The sequence below is a fragment of the Hemitrygon akajei genome, chromosome 18, assembly GCF_048418815.1.
Source record: "Hemitrygon akajei chromosome 18, sHemAka1.3, whole genome shotgun sequence".
NCBI classification, from domain to species: domain Eukaryota; kingdom Metazoa; phylum Chordata; class Chondrichthyes; order Myliobatiformes; family Dasyatidae; genus Hemitrygon; species Hemitrygon akajei.
In genome coordinates, this window is record NC_133141.1 from 33,271,941 (window position 1) to 33,299,222 (window position 27,282).

A 27,282-nucleotide genomic window follows, 5' to 3' on the forward strand; every position below is an offset into this window, starting at 1 on the left:
GAATGTGTGATGGGACACTATGGAGGGAGATTCACTGTGTGTCTGACCCCGGGATTGTGTGATGGGATGGTGTGGAGAGAGTTTCACTCTGTGTCTGACCCTGGGAGTGTGTGATGGGACACTATGGAGGGCGATTCACTCTGTGTCTGACCCCGGGAGTATGTGATGGGTCAGTGTGGAGGGAGATTGAATCTGTGTCTGACCCCGGGAGTGTGTGATGGGACGGTTGTGACGGAGCTTCACTCTGTGTCTGACCCCCGGGAGTGTGTGATGGATGGTGTGGAGGGAGTTTCACTCTGTGTCTGACCCCGGGCTAGGTGTGTGTGATGGGATGATGTGGACGGAGCTTCACTCTGTGTCTGACCCCGGGAGTGTGTGATGGGATGGTGTGGAGGGAGCTTCACTCTATTTTCTGATCCCGGGAGTGTGCGTTGTGGGACAGTGTGGAGGGAGGTTCGTTCAGCTAGGGTGTTGTCAGCAAGCTCTAGGGGATAGGACTCACCATCCAGCAGTTCCAGTGTGACGGTGGGGTCAACGTACTCCCACCAATTCCTTGCCGTCTGTGGAGACGGGGATCTCCCAGTTGGACCACTTGCAAGCGAGGTGTATGCAGACACAGGCCACCACAGCAGGCTGGTACTGCAGGCAGAAGGTGGTGAGGTGGAGGCTGCAGGGCAGACAGGCCAGCGAGCGTTGAGTGGGTCAGGCGGTGGAGGAGGGGTGAGGTGAGAAGAGAAAGCACAGTGTTAAATCGTCTCGTGGGTGGACTGTACCACGAGCTCAAGAATCAACGGCAGTGGCACAGGGGCTGAGTGCCGGGGGGGGGGGGGGGGAGGCAGGGCAGAGGACACCGAGTGACGGCTGAAAGTTGGAGGATCCCAGTGCTTCCCTTCCACTGCTACCCAAAGGACTTCTTCCAAGGGCGAGGAGGCAGACAGGAGTCTATGCTGAGGGACTAACACAGAATGCACCATACAAACTTGTATACAGCAAACATACACACACAATTTGCACACACACCATATGGACATAAACATGTACACTGAACTTGCATTCCAACACAAGACACACATGTGCACCATACACACACAACACATTGATGCATCGTATACGCACAATTCACTGACACTCAAGATAAATACAACTTAAACACAGAAAGAACAACATAAAAACAGGCATAGATTCACACATTGGATGTCAGGGGTGAGTTTTTTTTTACACAGTAGTGGGTGTGTGGTATATACAGATACAATAGGGACATTTAGAGACTGAAAAGAAAATGAAGGGCTATGTAGGAGGGAAGGGTTAGATTGAACCTAGAGTAGGTTAAAAGGTTGGCAGAACATCATGGGCCAAAGGGCCTCTGCTGCACTGTACTGTTCTATGATACAACAAACAGTGTTGGCAGTGTGGAGGATCAGAGGGATCTCGGGGTCCGAGTCCATAGGACACTCAAAGCTGCTGCACAGGTTGACTCTGTGGCTAAGAAGGCGTACGGTGCATTGGCCTTCATCCACCGTGGGATTGAGTTTAAGAGCTGAGAGGTAATGTTGCAGCTATATAGGACCCTGGTCAGACCCCACTTGGAGTACTGGGCTCAGTTCTAGTCGCCTCACTACAGGAAGGATGTGGAAGCCATAGAAAGGGTGCAGAGGAGATTTACAAGGATGTTGCCTGGATTGGGGAGCATGCCTTATGAGAATAGGTTGAGTGAACTCGGCCTTTTTTCCTTGTAGCGATGGAGGATGAGAGGTGACCTGATAGAGGTGTATAAGATGATGAGAGGCATTGATCATGTGGATAGTCAGAGGCTTTTTCCCAGGGCTGAAATGGCGAACACGAGAGGGCACACTTTTAAGGTGGTTGGAAGCAGGTACAGAGGAGATGTCAAGAATAAGTTTTTTATGCACAGAGTGGTGAGTGTGTGGAATGGGCTGCTGGCGACTGTGGTAGAAGTGGATATGATAGGGTCTTTTAAGAGACTCCTGGATAGGTACATGGAGCTTAGAAAAGTAGAGGGCTATGGGTAACCCTAGGTAATTTCTAAAGCAAGTACATGTTTGGCACAGCATTGTGGGCCGGTATTGTGCTGTAGGTTTTCTATGTTCTATACAGTAAACACAAACAGCAGAACATACATGTACACCATACACACACAATACAGACATTTTCTGAAGGAGTATTGCAGACACTTGCAGAGATGCACACACATACACACTCATGCAGGTACAAGTGCACGAACATGCTGTTGCACAGATGTGATGGCAGACACAGCTATAATCAGACTTCCATGGATACATGTGGTATGTGGGCGCGCTAGAAGAAGCACATGGGCGCGTGTGTGTCACACGGCCTCCGCATTCTCACACTGGTGACCACCTCAGGCAGGCAGCTTCTGCCAGCTTCTCCCTGGGGCAGGAGCAGGTTTGGAGGGAGCGCTAAGAAGGTGGGTGAGTGAAAGGGAGGGAGGAGCAGAAGAGGAGTAAAAGGAAGCTGTTGGGCACTGCGCCATGAGGGGTGGTGTGAGGAACAACCTGTTGGTAGCCATGAAGTATGATGTCTGTGCCAGATCCTTGCTCGCTGGAGAGAGAGAAAGAGGAGAGAGGGGTGAAGGTTAGTTTTGTATTTTAGTAAGCAACAGCAGCACCATTAACATCATGGGGAACTACCAATCTCTGAGCCAGCAAGAGATGTTGGAGACACCCACCAACAGCTTGGTCAAGGAGCAAGGGTTAGGCGTTGGAGAGAAAGGGAGGAGTATAAAGGCTGGAAGGTGTTACAGAGAGGAGGGGGTGTAAGGGCTGGAGGAGGTCAGGAGGTCACAGAGACAGGGAAGGTATAGTGGTCAAAGGGGGGTCACAGAGAGAGAGGAGTTGGTTGTAGAGATTGGAAAGATGTAAAGCCACAATCACAAGGAAGGTGTGCTGGTGTCTACTTTCTCAGGAAGTTCAGCTTGTTACCAAACACTCTAACAAAGTTTTACAGATGTACTGTTGAAAGTATCCTTACTGGTTACATCACGATGCACAGGAACGTAAGAAGCTACAGACAGTAGTGAGCTCTGCCCATTACATCACATGCACATCCAAGAAAACACCATGCATCATCAAATTTCCCCACCATCCAGGCCCTGCCATCTTCTCACAGCTCCCATTGGGCAGGGGGGCAGAAGCCTGAAGTCCCACACTATCAGGTTCAGGAACAGCTACTTCCGTTCTACCATCGGTTCTTGAGCCAACCAGCACAACCCTGATCACCACCTCAGTACAGAAACACTGTGACCACTTTGCACTACAATGAACATTTTGTTCTAGTTGTGTTCTTTCTGCCATAATTTATGTCTCCTTGTGAATGCTGTGTTTCTGATGCTCTGTGCCTGTGAAGCTGCTGTAAGTAAGTTTTTCATTGCACCTGTACACAATGACAATAAACTCCATTTTGACTGTTCACCCCCTTTAACTTTTTCCCCAACTTTGAGTATACAGCGGTGATTTCCCAGGAAGATGCCTGGCATGAAATGTTCTGGTTTTGAGGAGAGAATGGAGAGGGTAGGTCTGTTCTCCCTGGACCTGATAGAGATGTGCAAAATTATGAGGAGGACAGATAAGGGTAAAAATCTTTTTGTCATGATCAGGGAGTTTAAAACATGAAGGCATGGGTACAAATTGTGAGAAAGTGTAGAGCAGAGGTTTTATAAGGCATTGGCCAAAATGGATGTTTCCAATAGTGGGAAAATCTAGGACAAGAGGGCACACCGGGTGGTGAATCTGTGGAATTCATTGCCACAGATAAATGTGGAGACAAGTCATTGCGTATATATAAAAGTGGATGATGATAGGTTTTTGATTCGTGAGGGTGTCAAAGATGACGGGGAGAAGGCAGGTGAATTGGGTTGAGAGGGAAAATAGATCAGCCATGATGGAAAGCCAGAGTGGACCCAATGGAACAAATGGCCTAATTCTGCTCCTATGTCTTATGGTCTAAAAGAACATTACAGCACAGTACAAGCTCTTTGACCCACAATGTCATGCATTTCAATGTGCGTTGAATAAGGTCTGCTTGACTTTCTCTCCTTAGTAAGCATCTCCTAATGAAATTCTGTGGGTAACCACGACAGCAACCACCCAGCCTGTCCCAAGAAAAGCTGCATTTGCCCCTTATTTAAGAGAGCACAAACACACTGCAGCACCAGTGTACTTCAGGCCAAGGAAGAGAAGCATTTATTCAATATACCCCAGAACAATTACCCACAGAATTTCATCAGGAGATGCTTACTAAGGAGTCGCGCAGACCTTACTCAGTGCGCAACCTTGCCCTAAATCAAGAATATATCAGTAATGACAGCTCAACCACTCCAACCTCACGGAATCACAATCGCTCACAAACCAACAGTGACTTTTAGGAACTTGTCTTAAGAACCTAGGTACCATTAAAGACAACCGACTAAAGCAATGTTGTGTGCTGGATCAACTGTGGAGACTGCAACAGGAACTACGTAGGCCAGACAGGACATAAACTCTCAACTTATTTATGGGAACAGACACTGGTGGTATGGAGACATGATCCATTGCCACTGATCTCACTACATGAAGACCAAGAAAGACATCACTTTAACTGGGACACCATGGAGATTCTGGCATGGGCAAATGAGGCAGAGACGAGAATTTTTAGAAGCATGGTTCTCCTTTGATAACTCGGTAAACAGACATATTGAAATAAACACCATCCATGAGCCCCCAAGAACCAAAGAAAGGTGAGCCAATGGAATTCAAAGGTAAACTGGATAGCCAATCAAGACTGAGGCAAGTGAACAGAGGGCTATATAAATGCGACAGAAACACCAACAACTGCGCACTGAGGATGTCAGCTCAACTGGTAATGAAACATCTGCAATCTTTACTGCCAATCTCAGCAAACATGATAACTTGTATTCTTTTTCAAGGTTGAGTAAAACCATTTCAGTTGGCAAAGTAAAGTCTTGACTGATAAAATTTTGGGAAACAAGCAAGACTAGTTCAGAAACAAAACCTTCCCTCTCTGGTACTTCCCTCTCTCTTCCCCTTTTCCCAACCATGATTCCCCTCTCCCTGTCCCCTTCCCAATCCACAATTGAGATGCATATCAGAATCAGGTTTATCATCACTCAGATATGTCATGAAATTAGATTTTCCTTGCAGCAGCAGTACTGTGCAATACATTAAAATTACAAAAGTCTTCGGCGCCCTAGTTATATTTGTTTCTTTATCCTTATCATCTTATATTAATAAAATACCTTGCAACTTGGGAGTGTTCCTTCTCCCTCGTTGATCCAAACCTTCGAAACCTGTTTATCAATCCCTTACAACATCCTCAAAGTATTCAATCAGGCTCGTGAGGCATGATCTGCCCCTCACAAAGCCATGTTGATTATCCCTATTCAGATTAAGATTCTTCAAATGCTCATAATTCCTACAACCACTTGCCCACCACTAAAGTAAACTCATTGGTCTATAATTCCCAATTCCCTTTCTTAAACAAGGGAATAACATCATTTGCCACCCTCCAAATCATCTGGTCCTACTACTCCTGTGGCCATTGAGGACGCAAGGATCATTGCCAAAGGCACAGCGATCTCTTTCCTCTAAAGTTATGGGTAACGTTTCCCCCAGAGGGTGGGGGGGTGGGGTTGGAATCTGGAACACAACATCTAAGGGTTGGGGTGGAAGCAGAGACTCCCACGACATTGGAGAGGTATCTGGAGTAGCACTGGTATCACCAAGATAGGGAAATTTACGGAGCAAGTGCTTGTGAAATGGGGGTCAGCATGGACACAATGGACCAAATGGCCTGTTTCCTTGCTGTACGACACTACAGCACACTCAGTTCACTTACCTTCTTGTCCCCTTAACATCTTGTTCCCCGAGTTAGCAAATTACATTGCTGAATTAGGCCTTATCTCAAATAACAATGAGTCAGGGTGCAAGAAGGAGACAGAGAGCTTTGTGACATATCATGACAACTTTTCCCTCAATGTTAACAAAAGAACTGGTCAAAAGGGAGAACAGTGCAAACATTCTTGTCTACATCAACAGTGTTGGGATTGAGAGTTTCAAATTCCTAAGTGTGAACCTCAGGAGAACCTCTATTTCCTCAGGAGACCAAAGAAATTCTGCACGTTCTCTTTGATTCCTACCAATTTTTATCAATGCACCACAGAAAGCATTCTATCCAGATGCACGGCAATTGCTCTGCAAGATGGACACAGCTCAGCACATCACAGAAACCAGCCTCGCCTTTATGAAATCTGTCTACATTTCTCACTGCCTCAGTGAAGCAGCCAACATCATCAAAGACCCCACGACATTCTCCCTCCTCCCACCTCCCATTGGGTAGAAGTTATTAAAGCCTGAAAACCTATACCACCAGGCTCAAGGATAGCTTCTATCCCACTTTTATCAGACATTCAAATGGACCTCTTGTACAATAAGATTGACTTCACAATATATCTTGTTATGATCTTGCACTTTACTGTTTACCTACACTGTACTTTCTCTGTGACTGTGACACTTTATTCTGCATTCTGTTATTGCTTTACCTTGTTCTACCTCAATGCACTGTGTGATGATCTGATCTGAATGGACAGTATGTAAGACAGGACTTTCACTGTATCACAGTACATGTGACAGTAATATACCAATACCTTACCTCTGACTAGTTGTGTACACTTCACCACATGAGTGTGCGGGTGATCTATGGTGATCTCGAACCCTGAAAGGGAGAGGAGAGGAGAGGTCACAGCAAGTACAAGCGGTATCACTGGGGGATATCTGAGGAGGGGGTGGTCACTTCCATCACTGCCAGAACCTGATGTTACAGATTGAGCTCCCTGCACCCCTCCAGATCCTCCTGTGCAGACAGCAGCCCATCCTGGACCCACTGTGGGTGGGAAGCAGAGGTCACAACCCATCAGGAACCTGTTGTACTAGGAACAGGCTCCTTCAGCCTATAGCACAGAATCAGAAGTTGCTCACTGAAGGATGGGAAGGCCCAACAAAATAAACCTAGAATAAATGTCTCTCATGCCTGGAGCCCCAGGGAGATTATAAACTACAGCTTAGTGCTCCTCCCACTTCTCCACCCTCCCCATGCTCCAATCCACCCTCCCCATTTCCAGACTCACCCAGGGTCTGCAGTATGATGCTCTCTAGGATGACCAGGTCCTGTGCTTCCTGCAGGTAGGCCTGTGACAGAGAGGGCAGCAAGATTACAGGGAGCAGCATCAAGATCTCACAGCCACACCTTTCCACAGCATTCTGGGAGTACCAGCTTTACTCTCACCCACTGATCTGTACTGCTGGCTTCACTCTCCTCCTCTCAGAGGGAGAGAGAGAGAGAAAAAAGTCTGTGCTGATGCTCACACAAAGTACACTGCAGATGCTGTGGTCAAAGCAACACGTACAACACGCTGGAGGAACTCAGCAGGTCGGGCAGCATCCATGGAAACAAACAGTCAATGTTTCGGGCTGAGGCCCTTCGTCAGGACTGAAGAGGGAGGGGGCAGGGGCCCTATAAAGAAGGTGGGGGGGGAGGGGGAAGGAGAAGGCTGGTAGGTGCCAGGTGAAAAACCAATCAGAGGAAAGATCAAGGGGTGGGGGAGGGGAAGCAGGGAGGGGATAGGCCGGAGAGGTGAAGAAGGAACATAAGGGGAAAGCACTATGTGTAGTAGAAGAAGGCAGAATCATGAAAGACGTGATAGGCAGCTGGAGGAGGAGGCAGAGTGAAACTGGAATGGGGGAAGGGAGAGGGAGGGGATTACCAGAAGTTGGAGAATTCAGTGTTCATGCCAAGGGGCTGGAGACTACCCAGATGGTATATGAGGTGTTGTTCCTCCAACCTGAGTTTGGCCTCATCATGGCAGTAGAGGAGGCCATGTATGGACATATCCGAATGGGAATGTGAAGCAGAGTTGAAGTGGGTGGCAACCGGAAAATCCTGTCTGTTGTGGCAGATGGAGCAGAGGTGCTCGACGAAGTGGTCCCCCAATCTGCGTCAGGCCTCGCTGATGTAGAGGAGGCCGCACTGGGAGCACCGGATGCGATAGATTACCCCAACAGACTCACAAGTGAAGTGTTGCTTCACCTGGAAGGACTGTTTGGGGCCCTGAATGGTGGTAAGAGAGGAGGTGTAGGGACAGGTGTAGCACTTACGCTTGCAGGGATAAGTACCAGGTGGGAGATCTGTGGGGAGGGACATGTGGACCAGGGAGTCACAGAGGGAATGATTCCTGCGGAAAGCAGAAAGGGGTAGAGAGGGAAAGATGTGCTTAGTGGTGGGATCCTGTTGGAAGGTAGCGGAAGTTGTGGAGGATAATATGCTGGATCCAGAGGCTGGTGGGGTGGTAGGTGAGGACAGGGGGAACACAGTCCCTGTTGTGGTGACGGGAGGATGGGATGAGGGCCAAAGTGCGGGAAATGGAGGAGATGCGGGTGAGGGTATCATTGATGATGGCAGAAGGGAAACCACGATCCTTAGAGAAAGAGGACATTTGAGATGTCCTGGAACGGAAAGCCTCATCCTGGGAGCAGATGAGGCGGAGACGGAGGAACTGGGAATAGGGAATAGCATTTTTGCATGTGGCAGAGTGGGAACAGGTATAGTCGAAGTAGTTATGAGAGTCAGTGGGTTTATAGAAGATGTCAGTGGACAGTCTGTATCCAGAGATGGAGACCGAGAGATCAAAAAAGGGGAGAGAAGTGTCCAAGATGGACCAAGTGAATTTGAGGGCTGGGTGGAAGTTAGAGGCAAAGTCAATGAAATTGATGAGCTCAGCATGGGTGCAGGAAGCAGCACCAATGTAGTCGTCAATGTATCGAAGGAAAAGTTGGGGAGCAGTACCAGTATAGATTTGGAGCATAGACAGTTCCACATAACCAATGAAGAGGCAGGCATAGCTGAGGCCCATAGCTACACCCTTGGTCTGAAGAAAATGGGAAGAGCCAAAAGAGAAGTTATTAAGTGTGAGTATCAGTTCTGTCAACCGGAGGAGTGTGGTGGTGGTGGGGAACTGGTGAGGTCTATTGTCCAGAAAGTAGCGGAGAGCTTTGAGGCCTTATTGATGGGGAATGGAAGTGTATAAGGATTGGACATCCATTGTGAAAATGAAGTTGTCGGGACTGGGGAACTGGAAGTTATTGAACAGGTGGAGGGCATGGGATGTATCCCGGATATAGGTGGGGAGGGACTGAACTATGGGTGACAAAATGGAGTCCAGATAGGCAGATACAAGTCTGGTGGGGCAGGAGCAGGCCGAATCTATGGGTTTACCGGGACAGTCAGGCTTGTGGATCTTAGGGAGGAGGTAAAACCGAGCAGTGCGGAGTGTGTGAATTATGAGTTTTTTGGCTGAGGATGGAAGGTCTCTGGAGTTGATAAGGGCGGTGATGGTACGGGAGACAATGGTTTGATGTTTCTTGGTGGGGTCCTGTTCCAAGGGGTAAGAAAGAGGAGGTGTCAGAGTGCTCACCTAGCCACTCACACCCCCAGCAGTGACATGATCCTGATGGACAAATGCCAGAAGTACGGCCCTCCAGCGCACAAAGTCAATGATGCAGTGAGGGAATTGGTTTGTGCCAATTTGCACACTCCAGTTCGCGCATTCCAAAGCTGCTGTGCTCAGCTTGACACTGCTCAAAGGCACGAAGCTCTGAGTGGACATCTCAGCCAAGAAGTACGGCACCAAATGGGCTCTTTCCAAATGTACAAAACACCGAAGGACCCATTTCAACGGTGTGATGCTGAAAAGTGCACTCTTCATGAACCTGCCCCACTCCAGAGTACTGTTTATAAAGTGCTGCAGTCTCTAGTTGATTCAATTCACCGGTGCCACACTCGCACAGCTCACTTTTCTAAGGTGGAACACAGAATGGTACAGCATAGGAACAGGCCCTTCAGCCCACCCTCTGTGCCAAATTAAACCTATGTTAACAAATGATCCATATCCATGTACATTCATGTGTCTGGGAATCTCACGCCTCCATTGTATCTGCCTCCGCAACTATCCCTGGCAGCACGTTCCAGGCATCAACTCCCTGTGTAAGAAAATGTCCCCTGCACACCCCCTTAAGACCATAAGACAAAGGAGCAGAATTAGGCCATTCAGCCCATCAAGTTTGCTCCACCATTTGATCTTGGATGATTTATTTCCCTCTCAACCCCATTCTCTTGCCTTTTCCCCATAACTTTTGATGTCTTTACAAAGTACCTATCAACCTCTGCTTTAAATGAATTCCACAGATTCACCACCCTCTGACTAAAGAAATTCCTCCTCATCTCTGTTCTGTGATGTCTTTGAACTTTTGAACTTGCCCCTCTCACCTTAAAACTATACCCTCTATTATTATACATTTACACCCTTGGGAAAAAGATCATGACTATCTATGGGTCTAATAATTTTTTTAAACTTCAATCAGATGTCCCCTCAGCCTCTGCCGCACCAGAGAAAATAACGTGTTTATAAAAGTTGCCAAAGAAAGACTGTTACAAGTGTAGAACTATTCTTGCAGCTGAGTGTATGCACACTCTGAACATTATAGAACACTGAAAAGTACAGGCCCACAATATTGTGCCAAACTTTAACCTCCTCCAAGATCTAACTGTTTCCTTCCACATAGTCCACCATTATTTCTATCATCCATGTGGCTAACTACGAGCCTCTTAAATGTCCTTAATGTATCAGCCTCACACTAACCACTCTACCTCTGACATCTCCCCTATACATTCCTCCAATCATCTTAAATGAATATCCTCTAGTATTGGCCATTCCTGTCCTGGGTAAAAGGCACAGTATGCCCACTCTGTCTATGCCCCTCATGATCTAATATACCTCTGTCAAGTTGCCTCTCATCCTCCTTCGCTCCAAAAAATAGGCCCTAACTCACTCAACTTTTCATATGATGCTTGCTTGCTCCCATTCAATAGTGACACTTCTTGGAGCAGAAGGGATGCCAAAATCCAGGAGCACGTGGGTGTCGAGCCAAGGGTGTCCACCAAACAAGACTCAGCTGGAACCTACCTCACTCTTGACATCAGGTGGGGGTTCCTGTGGGTTCAGGCAGGCGTGCGCCACTTTAATTACATGCTCCAGCTTGCGAGGTTGCTCTTCCACCTTGGCGGCTAAGAAGAGAGTGGCAGGAGCGATGATCTATGCAAAGTACAAGGGAGGGTCAGAGTGTGGCAGCACAATGGACGGTATAGGGACTGTGTGATACAGTGCTGTACATTAATTCTACAGCAATTCTGAGTGATACACAATCCTTTAACTACTGTACAAAAGATTATGTGTCATAAACTGAATTCATAGTATGTAAGGGACTGTATATATATTAATGTGTTGTATACCAACTGTATAGATGCCGTGCATGCAACATCATTGGCCAGTAGTTATGCAAAGGATTAAGTGTGACAATGTTGTTCATTATCTGAACACAGGTCTGTATATGTTATCGTACTGTACATTGATCCTAGAAAGGATAAATACATTAACTCTTTGGGAATTGTATGTGATACAGCATTGGACAGTAACTGTATAGGATTGTGTGTGATAGATACAGAACTATACACTACCTGTATGCGATAATGCTACACACTTAACAGTTCATCCAACCTGTGTATGACATGGCCTAACTATACAATACAGGTGTCCCCCGTTTTTTGATCGTTCGCTTTACGACACCTCGCTGTTATGAAAGACCTACATTAGTTACCTGTTTTCGCTAACGGAAGGTGTTTTCACTGTATGAAAAAAGGCAGCGCGCGCTGATCAGCCAAGCTCCTCCCCTGGAACTGCATTCTAGCCGCCATTGCTTAAACACGTGCCTGTGAGCATCTGTGCTTTATGTTGATTTATTTTGTGCATCCGTTAGCAAGATGAGTTCTAAGGTATCGGAAAAGCCTAAAAGAGCGCGTAAGGGTGTTACACTTAGCGTAAAACTAGACATAATTAAGCGTTTCGATCGTGCTGAACGAAGTAAGGACATAGTGAGTTTGGCTAAGGAGGCTGGGTTTGTGAAAGTTAACGAAGATGATGTTGAAGAGGTTTTGGCATCCCATGACCAAGAACTGAGAGATGAAGAGCTGATGAAGAGGAAAGGATAACAATTGAAGCCGACCGCAGTAGCAAATGGCCCAAAAGTGAAGTCGTCCAGGAACTGAATGTGAAGCAATTGCGAGAGATATTCGCTGCGATTGACAGCACTACAATGATTGCAGAAAAGTATGACTTTAATTTTGAAAGGGTACGTAGGTTTAGGGCATATTTGCAGGATGGTTTGAGTGCTTACAAAGAACTGTATGATAGAAAAATGCGCGAGGCTAAGCAGTCAAACCTACTGTCGTTTTACAAGCCTTCCACATCAGACGGCGAACCTCGACCTTCGACATCCAGGCAGGCAGACATGGAAGGTGACCTGTCTGCCCTGATGGAAACAGACGACGATGAGATGACACCCCAGTGTCCTCTACCTCCCACCACCCCAACCTCCGACGACTCAGCCTAACACACCATCAGTGTGCTCGCTGTCTTCCTGATTCCAGCAAGTGAAACTGCACTGGATGTACATTATTTCTACTTTATATAAGCTGTGTATTTTTATATGTTATTTGGTATAATTTGGCAGCTTCATAGCTTAAAGTTTACTGGAAAGAGTGCTTCTGCCGAGAGCGCTTGCACCGTGTGTTCTTGCCGCGAGTGCTGTCAAGACCGCTTGCGCTGTGTGTTTTTGCCGCGAGTGCTGTCGAGAGCGCTTGCACCGTGTGTTTCTGCCAAGAGCGCTTGCACCGTGTGTTCTTGCCGCGAGTGCTGTCGAGAGCGCTTGCACCGTGTGTTTCTGCCGAGAGCGCTTGCACCGTGTGTTCTTGCCGCGAGTGCTGTCGAGAGCGCTTGCACCGTGTGTTTCTGCCAAGAGCGCTTGCACCGTGTGTTCTTGCCGCGAGTGCTGTCGAGAGCGCTTGCACCGTGTGTTTCTGCCAAGAGCACTTGCACCGTGTGTTCTTGCCGCGAGTGCTGTCGAGAGCGCTTGCACCGTGTGTTCTTGCCGCGAGTGCTGTTGAGAGCGCTTGCACCGTGTGTTTCTGCCAAGAGCGTTTGCACCGAGTGTTCTTGCTGCGAGTGCTGTTGAGAGCGCTTGCACCGTGTGTTCTTGCCGCGAGTGCTGCCGAGATCACTTGCGTGAGATTTTCTTTACGGTGGACAGTGCTGCAATAATTGCAGAAAAGTACTCCTACTTTATATAGGCTGTGTATTTATCAGATCATTCCTGCTTTTACTATATGTTACTGTTATTTTAGGTTTTATGTGTTATTTGGCATGATTTGGTAGGTTATTTTTTGGGTCTGCGAATGCTCGCAAATTTTTCCCATGTAAATAAATGGTAATTGCTTCTTCACTTTATGACATTCCAGCTTACGAACCATTTCATAGGAACGCTCTACTTTTGAATAGCAGGGGAAACCTGTATATAGTGGCATATATCAACTGTACAGTCAGTGATACAGTGCTGAAGTGGATCTACAGGAGAATGTGTGTGTTATGGTGTTGTGCCATACATTAACAGTACAGGGGCCTTCAATGATATGTTACTGAATAATAACTAAGGGGCCTGTGGCTATCCATTTATAGCTTATAGGATTTGTGTGCGACATGTACTAAAATTCATTAAAAGTTTGTATGTTATACAATGTTACAGATTTATATGTGTGTGATACAGTCATGTAGTAACACTGAGGCAGTGTCACACATTCACCGGGGAACAGGACGTGTGATGTAGATATGGACAGCGGGGTTCACAGCTGATAGTTACATCACCCACGTGCTGACATAAATCTGGTCTAAGCCGATGACAGAACACTTACGTTGCGATGAAACTTGGTGAAACACTGCTGCATATAAAACCGGTGCATGTAAACAATTGCCGTGTTGATGGTCAGCTGGGAACTGCGGATACTGCGTTAAGGAGGAAGAACACACCACCCCAACTTCAAGCCTAGTACCGTTATACACAGCGGCAAGCACACAGATCATAGACTCACGTTAATAAATTTCTAGTAGTTGTAATTGCTCAAGAAACTACATATTAATAGAATTACAATAGTGTTTTCTATGAATGCATCATCATTCATCTCATTTTCCAACATGAAAAAGTCAAAAGACAATAGACAATAGGTGCAGAAGTAGACCATTCGGCCCTTCGAGCCTGCATTTTGAGATCATGGCTGATCAACTACTATCAATACCCGGTTCCTGCCTTGTCCCCATATCCCTTGATTCCCCTATCCATAAGATACCTATCTAGCTCCTTCTTGAAAGCATCCAGAGAATTGGCCTCCACTACCTTCCGAGACAGTGCATTCCAGACCCCCACAACTCTCTGGGAGAAGAAGTTTTTCCTTAACTCTGTCCTAAATGACCTACCCCTTATTCTCAAACCATGCCCTCTGGTACTGGACTCTCCCAGCATCTGGAACATATTTCCTGCCTCTATCTTGTCCATCCCTTAATAATCTTATATGTTTCAATCAGATCCCCTCTCAATCTCCTTAATTCCAGCGTGTACAAGCCCAGTCTCTCTAACCTCTCTGCGTAAAACAGTCCAGACATCCCAGGAATTAACCTCGTGAATCTACGCTGCACTTCCTCTACAGCCAGGATGCCCTTCCTTAACCCTGGAGACCAAAACTGTACACAATACTCCAGGTGTGGTCTCACCAGGGCTCTGTACAAATGCAAGAGGATTTCCTTGCTCTTGTACTCAATTCCCTTTGTAATAAAGGCCAACATTCCATTAGCCTTCTTCACTGCCTGCTGCACTTGCTCATTCACCTTCAGTGACTGATGAACAAGGACTCCGAGATCTCTTTGTATTTCTCCCTTACCCAACTCTATACCGTTCAGATAATAATCTGCCTTCCTGTTCTTACTCCCAAAGTGGATAACCTCACACTTATTCACATTAAACGCCATCTGCCAAGTATCTGCCCACTCACCCAGCCTATCCAAGTCACCCTAACATCCTCATCACATGTCACACTGCCACCCAGCTTAGTATCATCAGCAAATTTGCTGATGTTATTTTCTATGCCTTCATCCAAATCGTTAACGTAATGGTACTTCCAAAAGAAAAATCAAAGTCATGGTACTTCCAAAAGCAAAATCAAAGCATTTACTCTTGCAACGTTCGCTCTTTGATCATATCATCTTTCTTCCCCAATCTCATCTAGATACTTAACTTCAGAAGCATCACAGTTGTTTACAACCCCTTGCTTACAATTTCCCACCATGACCCTTGTATTTCTTAACCTCTAACCTAAAGTTCTCCTTGCTGCCAGACTTCATTTATGGCCATGTCTTCACTCTGTGAGGGGAGGAAAAAAGGCAGCAATTTGCCCCAGATGTCTCTGAGACATCTGTCTGCCTAGAGCTGGTTCATTTATGGGTACTGGTCTTTTGGAAAAATACAAAGGCTTTGGAAAGGATGTACCGGAACTGGAACTCACCATTTATTGAAACCACCAAGACAGGAGGCCATTTGATCCATTGGGTACAGAGATTCCTAGCCCAGCCCCTACTTTTCCCACTGATTCCATTGTCCTGTTTAAATATGGGAAGGGGATCTCTGCTGCCTCCACCACTAAGTGTTCTGGAGGAAACATTTTATTTCAACACCCCCCCCCCCCACCCAGTTCCTCCATAGTCAAAAGCGTGGAAATCAGCCCTTTAGCCTAACTAGTCCATGCCAACCAAGAATCCCATCTAAGCCAGTCTCATTTGCCAACATTTGGCCCATATCCCTTTGAATCTATGTACCTGTTTAAATGTCTTTTAAATTTCACAATTGTACCTGCCTCAACCACTTCCTTGACAGCCTGTTCCACACACCTGCCACCCTCTCAATGTAAAAGTTGCCTCTCAGGTCCCCTTTAAATCTTTCCCCTCTCACCTTAAACCTATATCCTCCAGTTTTAGATTCCCTTACCCTGCATGCCACTCATGGTTTTATATCTATCAGGTCATCCCCTCAGCCTCTTTCACTCCAGGGAAAACAATCCCAGCCTATTCAGTCTCCTCTTATAACTCAAGCTCTCTAATCCTGGTAACATCCTTTCTCCTATGATTTCTGTACATCATACACCTTTATGTCATCCTTCCTACAGCCATTGCGTGGAGCATATTGTGTGCTGCTTCCTGCTGAATTTGTTCCACACATCCCTCCTTCTGCAACTGAAAACTGACTTGTACCTTTCTCTTTATGGAGGAACATCAACCTGCTGAGTTCCTCCAGCAATTTGTTGTTTTTGGGGGCAGATTCCAGCAGCTGCAGTCTCTGCCTGCATCCTTCTCTTTCTGACAAAGGCTTGCAGACCCAAATGAATGCTTCTTTCCACGGGCGCTACCTGATCTGTTGTGTTTTTCCAGGATTTTCTGTTAGTTTCACATTTACAGCCCTCACCATCTGAAACATACCCTCTTCTCATTATTACCTTCAAGGAAGAGGTAGAGGAGCCTGATGACGCACACTCATCATGTTAGGAAACAGCTTCTTCTCCTCTGCCATCAGATTTCCAAATAGTCTATGACACCATGAACACTACCTTGCTATTCCTCTTATACACTATTTATGTTTTTACTGTAAATTACGGTAATTTTTTAATGTCTTGCACTGTACTGTTGCCACAAAACAAAAAAAGTTCATGATATATGTCAGTGTTAATAAACCTGATCCTAATCCGTAGTTGTTCATTGATATTGAGATTGTGATCTCAAGTACTAGACATAGCAGCCAGGGAGAACATCAAACACATATCGACACCCCATCTGTCCATCATCCCTCATTCCACCGATCACATACTAGCCTCTACCTCCCTCCCTCCACCCAGAAGGGCTGTTAAGAAGGTATATGGTGCGTTGGCCTTTATTAGTCGGAAGACTGAGTTCAAGAGCTATGAGATAAGCTCTGGTTAGACCACTCTTGGGGTATTGTGTTCAGTAGTTGTCGCCTTATTTTAAGAAGGATATGGAAGCTTTAGAGAGGGTGCAGAGATTCATCAGGATGCTAGTTGGATTAGAGACCATGTCTTATGAGGATAGGTTGAGTAAGCTAAGGATTTTCTCTCGAGAGCAACAGAAGCTGAGAGGTGACTTGATAGAGGTGTACAAGATAATAAGAGACATAGGTTGAGCAGACAGCCAGAGCCTTTTACCCAAAAGGCTAACACAAGGGCATAATTTTAAGGTGATTGGAGGAAAGTATTAGGGGGATGTCAAAGGTAAGTTATTTTATAGAGTGTGGTGAATGCATGGAACACCCTGTCTGGGGTGATGGTAGAAGCAGATCCATTAGGGACATTTAAGTGACTCTTAGACAGGCACATGGATGAAAGGAAAATGGAGGGCTATGTAGGAGGGAAGAGAGTAGGTTAAAAGGTCAGCACAACATCGTAGGCTAAAGAGCCTGTACTGTGCTGTAATGTTCTTTATTCCTATGCTCACCCTCTCAGTCCTAATGCAGGATCTCAATCCAAAATATCAACTATTCCTTTCCCTCCACAAATGCTGCCTGAACCAATGAGTTCCTCCAGCAGTTTGATTTAACATAGAACATAGACATAGAATAGTACAGCACATTACAGGCCCTTTGGCCCACAATGTTGTGCCGACCCTCGAACCCTGCCTCCCATATAACCCCCCTTAAATTCCTCCATATACGTGTTTAGTTCTCTCTTAAACTTCACTAGTGTATCTGCCTCCACCACTGACTCAGGCAGTGCATTCCACACACCAATCGCTCTCTGAGTGAAAAACCTTCCACTAATATCCCCCTTGAACTTTCCTCCCCTTACCTTAAAGCCATGTCCTCTTGTACTGAGCAGTGGTGCCCTGGGGAAGAGGCACTGGCTGTCCACTCTATCTATTCCTCTTAATATCTTGTACACCTCTATCATGTCTCCTTTCATCCTCCTTCTCTCCAAAGAGTAAAGCCCTAGCTCCCTTAATCTCTGATCAAAATCCATGCTCTCTAAACCAGGCAGCATCCTGGTAAATCTCCTCTGTACCCTTTCCAATGCTTCCACATCCTTCCTATAGTGAGGCGACCAGAACTGGACACAGTACTCCAAGTGTGGCCTAACTAGAGTTTTATAGAGCTGCATTATTACATCGTGACTCTTAAACTCTATCCCTCGACTTATGAAAGCTAAAACCGCATAAGCTTTCTTAACTACCCTATCTACCTGTGAGGCAACTTTCAGGGATCTGTGGACATGTACCCCCAGATGCCTCTGCTCCTCCACACTACCAAGTATCCTGCCATTTACTTTGTACTCTGCCTTGAGTTTGTCCTTCCAAAGTGTACCACCTCACACTTCTCCGGGTTGAACTCCATTTGCCACTTCTCAGCCCACTTCTGCATCCTATCAATGTCTCTGCAATCTTTGACAATCCTCTACACTATCTACAACACCACCTACCTTTGTGTCGTCTGCAAACTTGCCAACCCACCCTTCTACCCCCACATCCAGGTCGTTAATAAAAATCACGAAAAGTAGAGGTCCCAGAACTTTAAGATCAACGTGTTATTTTTCAGGAAGATCATCTCCCTTTTTCAGCTCAGCAGAGAACAGGCTCGGTTTACTTAACCTCGGCTCACAGGAGAAAACCTCTATCCCAATCTGAACCTTCATTGCACTCCCTCCCTTGCACGTCTATATTGTGGTAAGTGCAGAGGACAGACTGGTACATAATATTTGAGACAGACACCCATAGTGGCACAGCTAGAGAAGCTGCTCCCTCCTAGCCTCAGCAGGCTGGCTTTGATCCCAGACCACAGAGCTGTCTGCGTGGAGCAGTCATGGTCTGTGACCCTGTGGGTTTCCTCTAACAACCCAAAAATGTTCAGCTGGTAGGTTAATATGCTGCTGTAAATTATGCTTAGTGTGCAGGTGAATATCAAATCTGGGTGGAGCTGATGTGGGCATGGAAGAATAGGGTAGAATATTTTTACAATTAATGTAAAAATTTGTGGTTTGTTGGTCAGACACTGTGGGCTGAAGAGCCTGTTTCCATGCTGTATCTTCCTATGACACCATGTGGTATTACCAGGGAGAAGGAGAGGGAGAGAGGGGGAAGGGGAGAGGGGGGTGGCAGAGGAGAGAGAAGGGAGGAGAAAGGAAAGAGGAGGGAGAGACCAAGTGTACTTACTTGCAGGGATTCACATCCCTCTGAAAACTAGCACATTTCGATCTCACATCTATTCTGATTCCTTTCTATTCCCTGAGGACAGCATCACAAGGATACAATCAAGGATCTTCAGTGTACAAGCTCAGGACAGTAAAACTTGGGACCACAAGCATCAGTTCCAAGCAGGAAACATTCATTGGCTTCTGGGTGAGAATTAATAACTCATGGGCAAACATAAAGCTTGGTTGGTTCATACCTTGGCTTACTCTCCACCCAGGACCAGGTATAATGGAAAACTTCTTACCTAGCTTCTGCTGAAGCAATGTAATAAACATTAAGCTACAGTCAGAAATTTGCAGACTACACCAAGACTTGGGGCATATTGGACAGTGAGGAAGGCAATCAAAAGACTTGGGAATACAGATCCATAATTCCTTGAAAGTGCCGTCACAGGAAAACAGGGTGGTAAAGAGACTTTCTGGCACATTGCCTTCATAAGTCATGGCACTGAGTACAGGAGTTGTAATGTAATGTTGAAGTTTGTACAAGATGCTGGTGAGGCCAAATTTGGAATATTGTGTGTAGTTCTGGTCAACTACCTACAGGAAAGATATGATAAGATTGAAAGAATGCGGAGAAAATTTAGAAGGATGTTGCCAGGATTTAATTGACCTCAGTTACAGGGAAAGGTTGAATAGGCTACAATTTTATTAATTGGAACTCAGGAACATAAGACACAGGAGCAGGAGTCTGCCATCTAGGCTAACACCTGCTCCACCATTCAATAAGACCATGACTGTGTCTTAAATATATTTAATGATGTAGCCTTTACAGTTTCCCTGGGCAGAGAATTCCAGATTCACTACTCTCTAGAAAAAGCACTTCCTCCTCATCTCCATTCTAAATCTATTTACCTGAATCCTGAGACCATGTCCTGTTATTCTAGTCTCACTCACCAGTGGAAACAGCTTTTCTGTTTCTATCGGATATATCCTTTTCATAATTTTATGTTTCTATAAGATTCCTTCTCATTCCACTGTGTATGGTCTCAGGAGACTCAATCTCTTCACATCTCCAGAATCAACTTGGTGAATTTCCTCTGCACTGTCTCCAAAGCCACTATATTACCAGAACTGCATGCAGTATTCCAGGTGTGGCCTCACTAGCATCCTGTACAGTTGCAGCATAACCAACCCCACTAAATTCAATCCCTCTAGCAATGAAGGCCAACATTGAATTAGCCCTATTGATAGCCTGTTGGATCTGTAAACCAACCTTCTGTGATTCATGCACAAGCATGAATCTCTCTACACAATAGCATGCTGCAATCATTTAATAATCTGATCTATTTTCCCTTCCAAAGTGGATGACATTGCATTTACCAATGTTTTATTCCACCTGCCAGACCCTTGCCAATCACTTAACCTATCTATATCCCTCTGCAGACTCTCCACATTCTCTACAATTTGCTTCTCCACTCAGTTTAGTGTCATCAGCAAACTTAAAGATACATAGAAAACCTACAGTACAATACAGGCACTTCAGAAATTACCTAGGATTACCCATAGCCCTCTTATTTTTCTAAGCTCCATGTGTCTATCCAGGAATCTCTTAAAATACCCTATCATATCTACCTCCACCATCGTCGCTGGCAGCCCATTCCGTGTACTCACGACTCTATGCGTAAAAAACTTACCCCTGACATCTCCTCTGTACCTACTTCCAAGCACCTTAAAACTGTGCCCTCTCGTGTTAGCCATTTCAGCCCTAGGAAAAAGCTCTTAAGCTCAATCCCCCAATTGATGAAGGCCAATGCACTGTATGCCTTCTTAACTACAGAGTCGACCTGCAGAGCAGCTTTGACTGTCCTATGGACTCGGATCCCAAGATCTCTCTGATCCTCCACACTGCCAAGAGTCTTACCATTAATACTATATTCTACCATCATATTTGACCTACCAAAATAAACCACCTCACACTTATCTGGGTTGAACTCCATCTGCCACTTCTCAGCCCAGTTTTGCATCCTATCGATGTCCCACTATAACCTCTGACAGCACTCCACACTATTCACAACACCTCCAACCTTTGTGTCATCAGCAAATATACTAACCCATCCCTCCACTTCATTATACAAGTCATTTATAAAAATCACGAAGAGAAGGGGTCCCAGAACAGATCCCTGAGACACACCACTGGTCACCGACCTCTAGCAGAATATGACCCGTCTACAACTACTCTTTGCCTTCTGAGGGCAAGCCAATTCTGGATCCACAAATAATGATCCCCTTGGATCCCATGCCTCCTTACCTTCTCAATAAGCCTTGCATGGGGTACCTTATCAAATGCCTTGCTGAAATCCATATACACTACAATTACTGCTCTACCCTCATCAATATGTTTAGTTACATCCTCAAAAAATTCAATCAGGCTCATAAGGCACGACCTCCCTTTGACAAAACCATGCTGACTATTCCTAGTCATATTATGCCTCTCCAAATGTTCATAAATCCTGCCTCTAGGATCTTTTCCATCAATTTATCAACCACTGGTCTATAACTTCCAGGGCTATCTCTACTCTCTTTCTTGAATAAAGGAACAACACCTGCAACCCTCCAGAACCTCTTCTGTCCCCATTGATGACGCAAAGATCATTACCAGAGGCTCAGCAATTTCCTTGCTTGTCTCCCACATTAGCCTGGGGTACATCTCATCCGGTCCCGGAGACTTATCCAACTTGATGCTTTCCAGAAGCTCCAGCACATCCTCTTTATTAATGTCTATACGCTCAAGCTTTTCAATCCACTGTAAGGCATCCCTACAATCGCCAAGATCCTTTTCCATAGTGAATACTGAAGTAAAGTATTCATTAAGTACCTCCACTATCTCCTCTGGTTCCATACATACAGTATTCACATACTTGTAGAATGCTTTGGGGTTTTCCTTAATCCTGTTTGCCAAGGCCTTCTCATGGCCCCTTCTGGCTCTCCTAATTTCATTCTTCAACTCCTTCCTGCTAGCCTCATAATCTTCTCTATCATTACCTAGTTTTTTGAACCTTTCGTAAGCTTTTCTTCTTGACAAGATTTTCAACAGCCTTTGCACACCACAGTTCCTGTACCCTACCATCCTTTCCATCTCATTGGAACGTACCTATGCAGAACACCACACAGATATCCCCTAAACATTTGCCACATTTCTGCCGTATATTTCCCTATGAACATCTGTTCCTAATTTATGCTACCACATTCCTGCCTGACAGCCTCATATTTCTCCTTACTCCAATTAAACGCTTTCCTAACTTGCCTGTTCCTATCCCTCTCCAATGCCATGGTAAAGGAGATAGAATTGTGATCACTATCTCCAAAATAATCTCCCACTGAGAGACCTGACACCTGACCAGCTTCATTTCCCAATACCAGATCAAGTACAGCCACATCTCAAACCATCAGTCTGAGCGCATCCCTTCTCTATCACCTGCCCATCTTCCCTCTCACACTGTCTTCAAACTTTCTCTATTTGTGAGACAACCGTCTCTTCAGTTTGGTTCCTACCCCCCACCAATTCTCGTTTAAACTCTCCCCGATAGCCTTAGCAAACCTCCCTGGCAGAATATAGGTCCCCCTCAGATTCAAGTGTAACCCATCCTTTTTGTACAAGTCACGCCTGCCCCAAAAGAGGTCTCAATGATCCAAAAATCTGAATCCCTACCTCCCGCTCCAATCCCTTAGCCACGCATTTATCTTCCACCTCACTCTGTTCCTATACTCACTGACGCGTGGCACAGACAATAATCCTGAGATTACTACCTTTGAGGTCCTGCTTCTCAGCTTCCTCCCCAACTCCCTGTAGTCATTTTTCAGGACCTTTTCCTACCTATATCATTGGTACCAATATGTACCACGACCTCTGGCCGTTCTCCTTTCCACTGCAGGATATCGTGGATGCGATCTGAAACATCCTGGACCCTGGCACCTGGGAGGCAAACTACCATCCATGCTTCTTTCCCGCGTCCACAGAATCGCCTGTACGACCCCCTAACTATAGAGTCCCCTATTACTGCTGCCATCCTCTTCCTTTCCCTACCCTTCTGAGCCACAGGGCCAGACTCTGTGCCAGAGGTACGGCCATTGTTGCTTCCCCCAGGCAGACCATCCCCAACAGTACTCAAGCAGAAGTATTATTAAGGGGGACAGCCACTGGGGTACTCTCTAGTATCTGACTCCTGCCCTTCCCTCTCCTGACTGTTACCCACTTATCGGTTTCCCGTGGCCCCGGTGTGACTACTTGCCTATAGGTCCTCTCTATCACCTCCTCACTTCCCCTGACCAGACAAAGGTCATTGAGCTGCAGCTCCAGTTCCCTAACGCGGTCTCTTAAGGAGCTGCAGTTCCACGCACCTGGTGCGGATGTGGCTGTCCGGGAGGCTGGGAGTCTCCAGGACCTCCCACATCTGACACCCAGTACAGAACACCAGCCTCACACACATACTTTCGTGTTTCTATTCTACACAAGTAACGTACCTTGCCTCAACCTGTTATCGCTGAAGCCCCGTTGAGCCAAACCCCTGCTACTTTGTCTACCTCTACTCCAACGCCCGCTCTAAAAGCTGTCTTCTTTTTAAATTCTTCCCACTACACTCAGTCTCATCTTCCAGATCAATAATGTATATTGTTGCGGGCCTGGCATGGACTCCTGCAGCATACCACTCACCAGAGAAACAACCATTTGTCCCAACTCTGCCTTCTACTGGTTAACCAATCCTCTCCCCGTGCTAATACATTACCCTCAACTTCATGCATCCTTACTTTATAGTTAAGTCTTATGTGGCACCTTATTGAATGATCTCAGGAAATCCAAATATACAATATCCATCTGTACCCCTCTATCCACTGCACTCAATATATTCTCAAAGAACTCCAGTAAGTTTGTCAAACAGGACCTGCCCTTTTTGAATCCATGCTGCACCTGCCTGGTGAACCACTTCTAATTTTTTTTTCCCTTAATAATAACCCAGCATTTTCCTGAATAGATTTTAAGCTAACTGGCCATTTGCCTGCATCCTTTTTAAAAACTTTGCCATGACATTTACTGTTTTCCATTTTGCCAGAACCTGCCCAGAAAATTTTGATAAATTATCATACATCTACTATAACTTTCATTTCTTTCTGTGCCCTGGGATTGATTCCTTTAGAACCAGGGAACTTTGCTACCTTTAGAAGAATGAGCAGAGATCTTATAGTTAAGCAAAGTGATTAGGGGCAGAGATAGGTTGAATGCATGCAGGCTTTTGCCAGTCAGGTTGGGTAAAATTAGAACTAGAGAGGTTAGGGTTGAAGGTGAAATATTTAAAGGGGAAGCTGAGGAGGAACCTTTTTTCACTCAAGAGGGTGGTGTGAGTGGAACAAACTGGCAGAAGCATTAGATATGGGTTCAATTGCAACATTTAAGAGAAGTTTGGATAGGTACATAAAAGAGGAATGGAAGGATATGGTCTGGATGTAGGTAGACTAGACAGGCCAAATCAGCATGGAATGGATCGGACAAAGCACCTGTTTCTGTGATAACTTACTTATGCAGATTACAGAGCAATGTGAATTGTGTGTTTATTACCCAGGACAGCAAGGGCCAAAGCCCAAAGATACTGCACAAGTAGCAAATCTATGGAAGTGTTTACGATTTAAGCAGATGAACAAAGGGGATGCAGTCAAGATACAGATCACCCGAGAACCACAAAGCAGAAATTGACTCAGTGGCTTCTTGCTTGGTCCTTAGCAATCATACCCTACAACTCACCCACAGGCTTTTGCCCTCAGAAGAATAAACGATGCCACTAACATTACAAGCCCCGTGGAAGGAAGAGACCAAGGACAGGAGCCTGGATTCAGGGCACTACTTCAAACTGGTGCCCAGGCCTCCCTTCACAAAGCATCCCTGGCCTCTTCCCAAGTTAAAAATGACCATCTAAGCACAGAAACAGGTCATTCATCGCAACTGGACTATACCAACAGTCTAAGATCGGTCCCAATCTCAATTTGGCCCACATTCCTCTGAACCTTTGCTACTCATGTACCAGTTCAAGAACTTTTTAAATATTGTTAATGCACCTGCCTCAACCACTTCATCTGTGGCAGCTCATTTTCTGGGTGAAAGAAAAAGCACACCTCTGGCTGCTATTAAACATGACTCCAGATGAAAGGTCTTGACCAAAGCATCAACTGCCAAAACTGGGCATTCACCTTAATCACCCCCCATGATTATAACCAATAACAGGTCAATCTTGGTTTCTTATACTCCAATGAGAAAAGTCCAATCTGCTCAACCTCTCCCAATAACTTAATCCCTCAATTCCTGGTAACGTCTTTGTAAATCCCCTCTCTGCTCTTTCCAGCTTATTGGTATTTCCTTATAGTAGGGTGACCAAAACTTAATACTCCAAATGTGGCCTCATCAACCTCTTGTACAACTGCAATACAATCTCCCAACTTCTAAGCTCAATGCCCTAACAGAAAGCCAAACTTTCTTCACAATTTTGTCTGTGATGCCTCTTTCAGGGAATCCCATTCCTGTATCTTTGCCTCTTACATGCTAATGAATAAAGTTCCAGCCCACTCAACCCCTCCTCTCTATAATCTTCAGTCCCTCCACTCCATTGACATTAACCATTCTTCCCATCCTTTCCACAGATACTACCCGACCAGTTGAATGTCTCCTGCCTTCATTTTTGACCCCAGCTTCCCACTCTATTTCCCCGAAGTCTGGGCAACCCGGGCTCAATCTCCACCACACAGCTCAGAATCTATTCATGCTGGCCCCAGCCTCCCTCATCCCTATACAAGATCCAAGCCCCCATCATCCACCTCACCCCAGGCTCCCTTTTTCCCCAACACTTCATTGAGGCTGCTCTACCCTCAAGAACTGCAAACGGATGATGGTAACCTTGTTTCCTGACTATTCAATGACCGCCACCGCCACCCTCGGGTCCGGTGGGACCCTACTCCCTCTCACCGCGTATCCGATCCCCAGCCTGTGCTTCTCCTTCCCAAAAGCCCATCCAGATTTAAGGGAGGGGGCTGTTTCCTCCCATATCCCTGTCCCGGGTGATTCCCTCAACCGGGACAATTCCTAGCTTGCCTCTCACCAAGGGGGCTAAAGACTAAGAGGAGAGGGGGTTGCTCCTTCCCGTATCCTTGTCCAGAATAATACAGCCCCGGCCCAGCCCATCCCCAGATTCCATCCCTCGCCGCGGCCTAGCGCGCACACACAAGGCCTGAGGATACACGCTGAGCCGCTGGCCCATATCCTGCAGTAGGTTGGCAGTCTGCTGCCGGTACGACAATTCCTTGTCCCAGTCCACGCCGCCCCGTCGCGACGGGCTGTCCTGCAGTTGCTGCCGGCTGAAGCACCAGCGACTGCCCGGCACTAAGGAACTCGACGCAGCCGCTGCCGCCATTTCCCCCACACGGCGCCGGCGGGGAGGAGCGCGGAACGGCCGCGTGCATCCACGTGCATACGTCACAAGAATCATTGTGGGCGAGTACGCGCGCGCCGCCACCACCTTCTCCCTCCCCTACGGCAACAGAACCGCCGCGGGTGAGCAAGCGCGCCCCTTACGTCAACACACGCGCTCCTCCCGCCTGCGCCGAACTCCAATTCGAGCAGAGGGCTCGCCCTATTTCTTTTTTTTAAATTAAAAACTTAAGTCTCCCTCTTTCTGCCAGATTAAAAACACACTCGCAAGACCAACTTTGCAGCCCGTTTTATTGTGGTCGCTAACGGCAAACACTCGAGAAAAAAATAAAAACAACGATGTGATGAAGTTGGAAAGCTACTCGAATAATCGGATCCTCCATGGCTGCAGCCTCTGCGGGGAATGGGGGAAGAACGCCGAAGCACCCCTATATATAGACATTGAGTTCCACCTCTGCTCCTGCGCAGTGACGACAGAGACACTCGTGACAGGGTGGGGGGGGAGGCCATTGTGATATCTGCTCCCTAGTCGGCCGCAATGCGTCAACGGTTTCTTTCTTCAGTATTCTTTATTACTTGAAGCCACACCTACTGTAAAAACTGAA

General features: G+C 46.3%; 1 protein-coding gene across 1 annotated transcript; it reads right to left on the reverse strand.

Moving 5' to 3' along the window:
- Window positions 1-678: 678 nt before the first annotated feature.
- On the reverse strand, window positions 679-26,685 carry LOC140741274 (cyclin-T1-like). The gene is made up of 6 exons (XM_073071270.1): window positions 26,488-26,685; window positions 13,888-13,969; window positions 11,051-11,179; window positions 7,160-7,220; window positions 6,685-6,747; window positions 679-2,580 (listed from the first exon to the last, which is right to left on the reverse strand). Exons 1-6 carry the CDS (start codon window positions 26,658-26,660, stop codon window positions 2,381-2,383), a joined length of 708 nt encoding a protein of 235 aa, XP_072927371.1. The 5' UTR covers window positions 26,661-26,685; the 3' UTR covers window positions 679-2,380.
- Window positions 26,686-27,282: the final 597 nt, after the last annotated feature.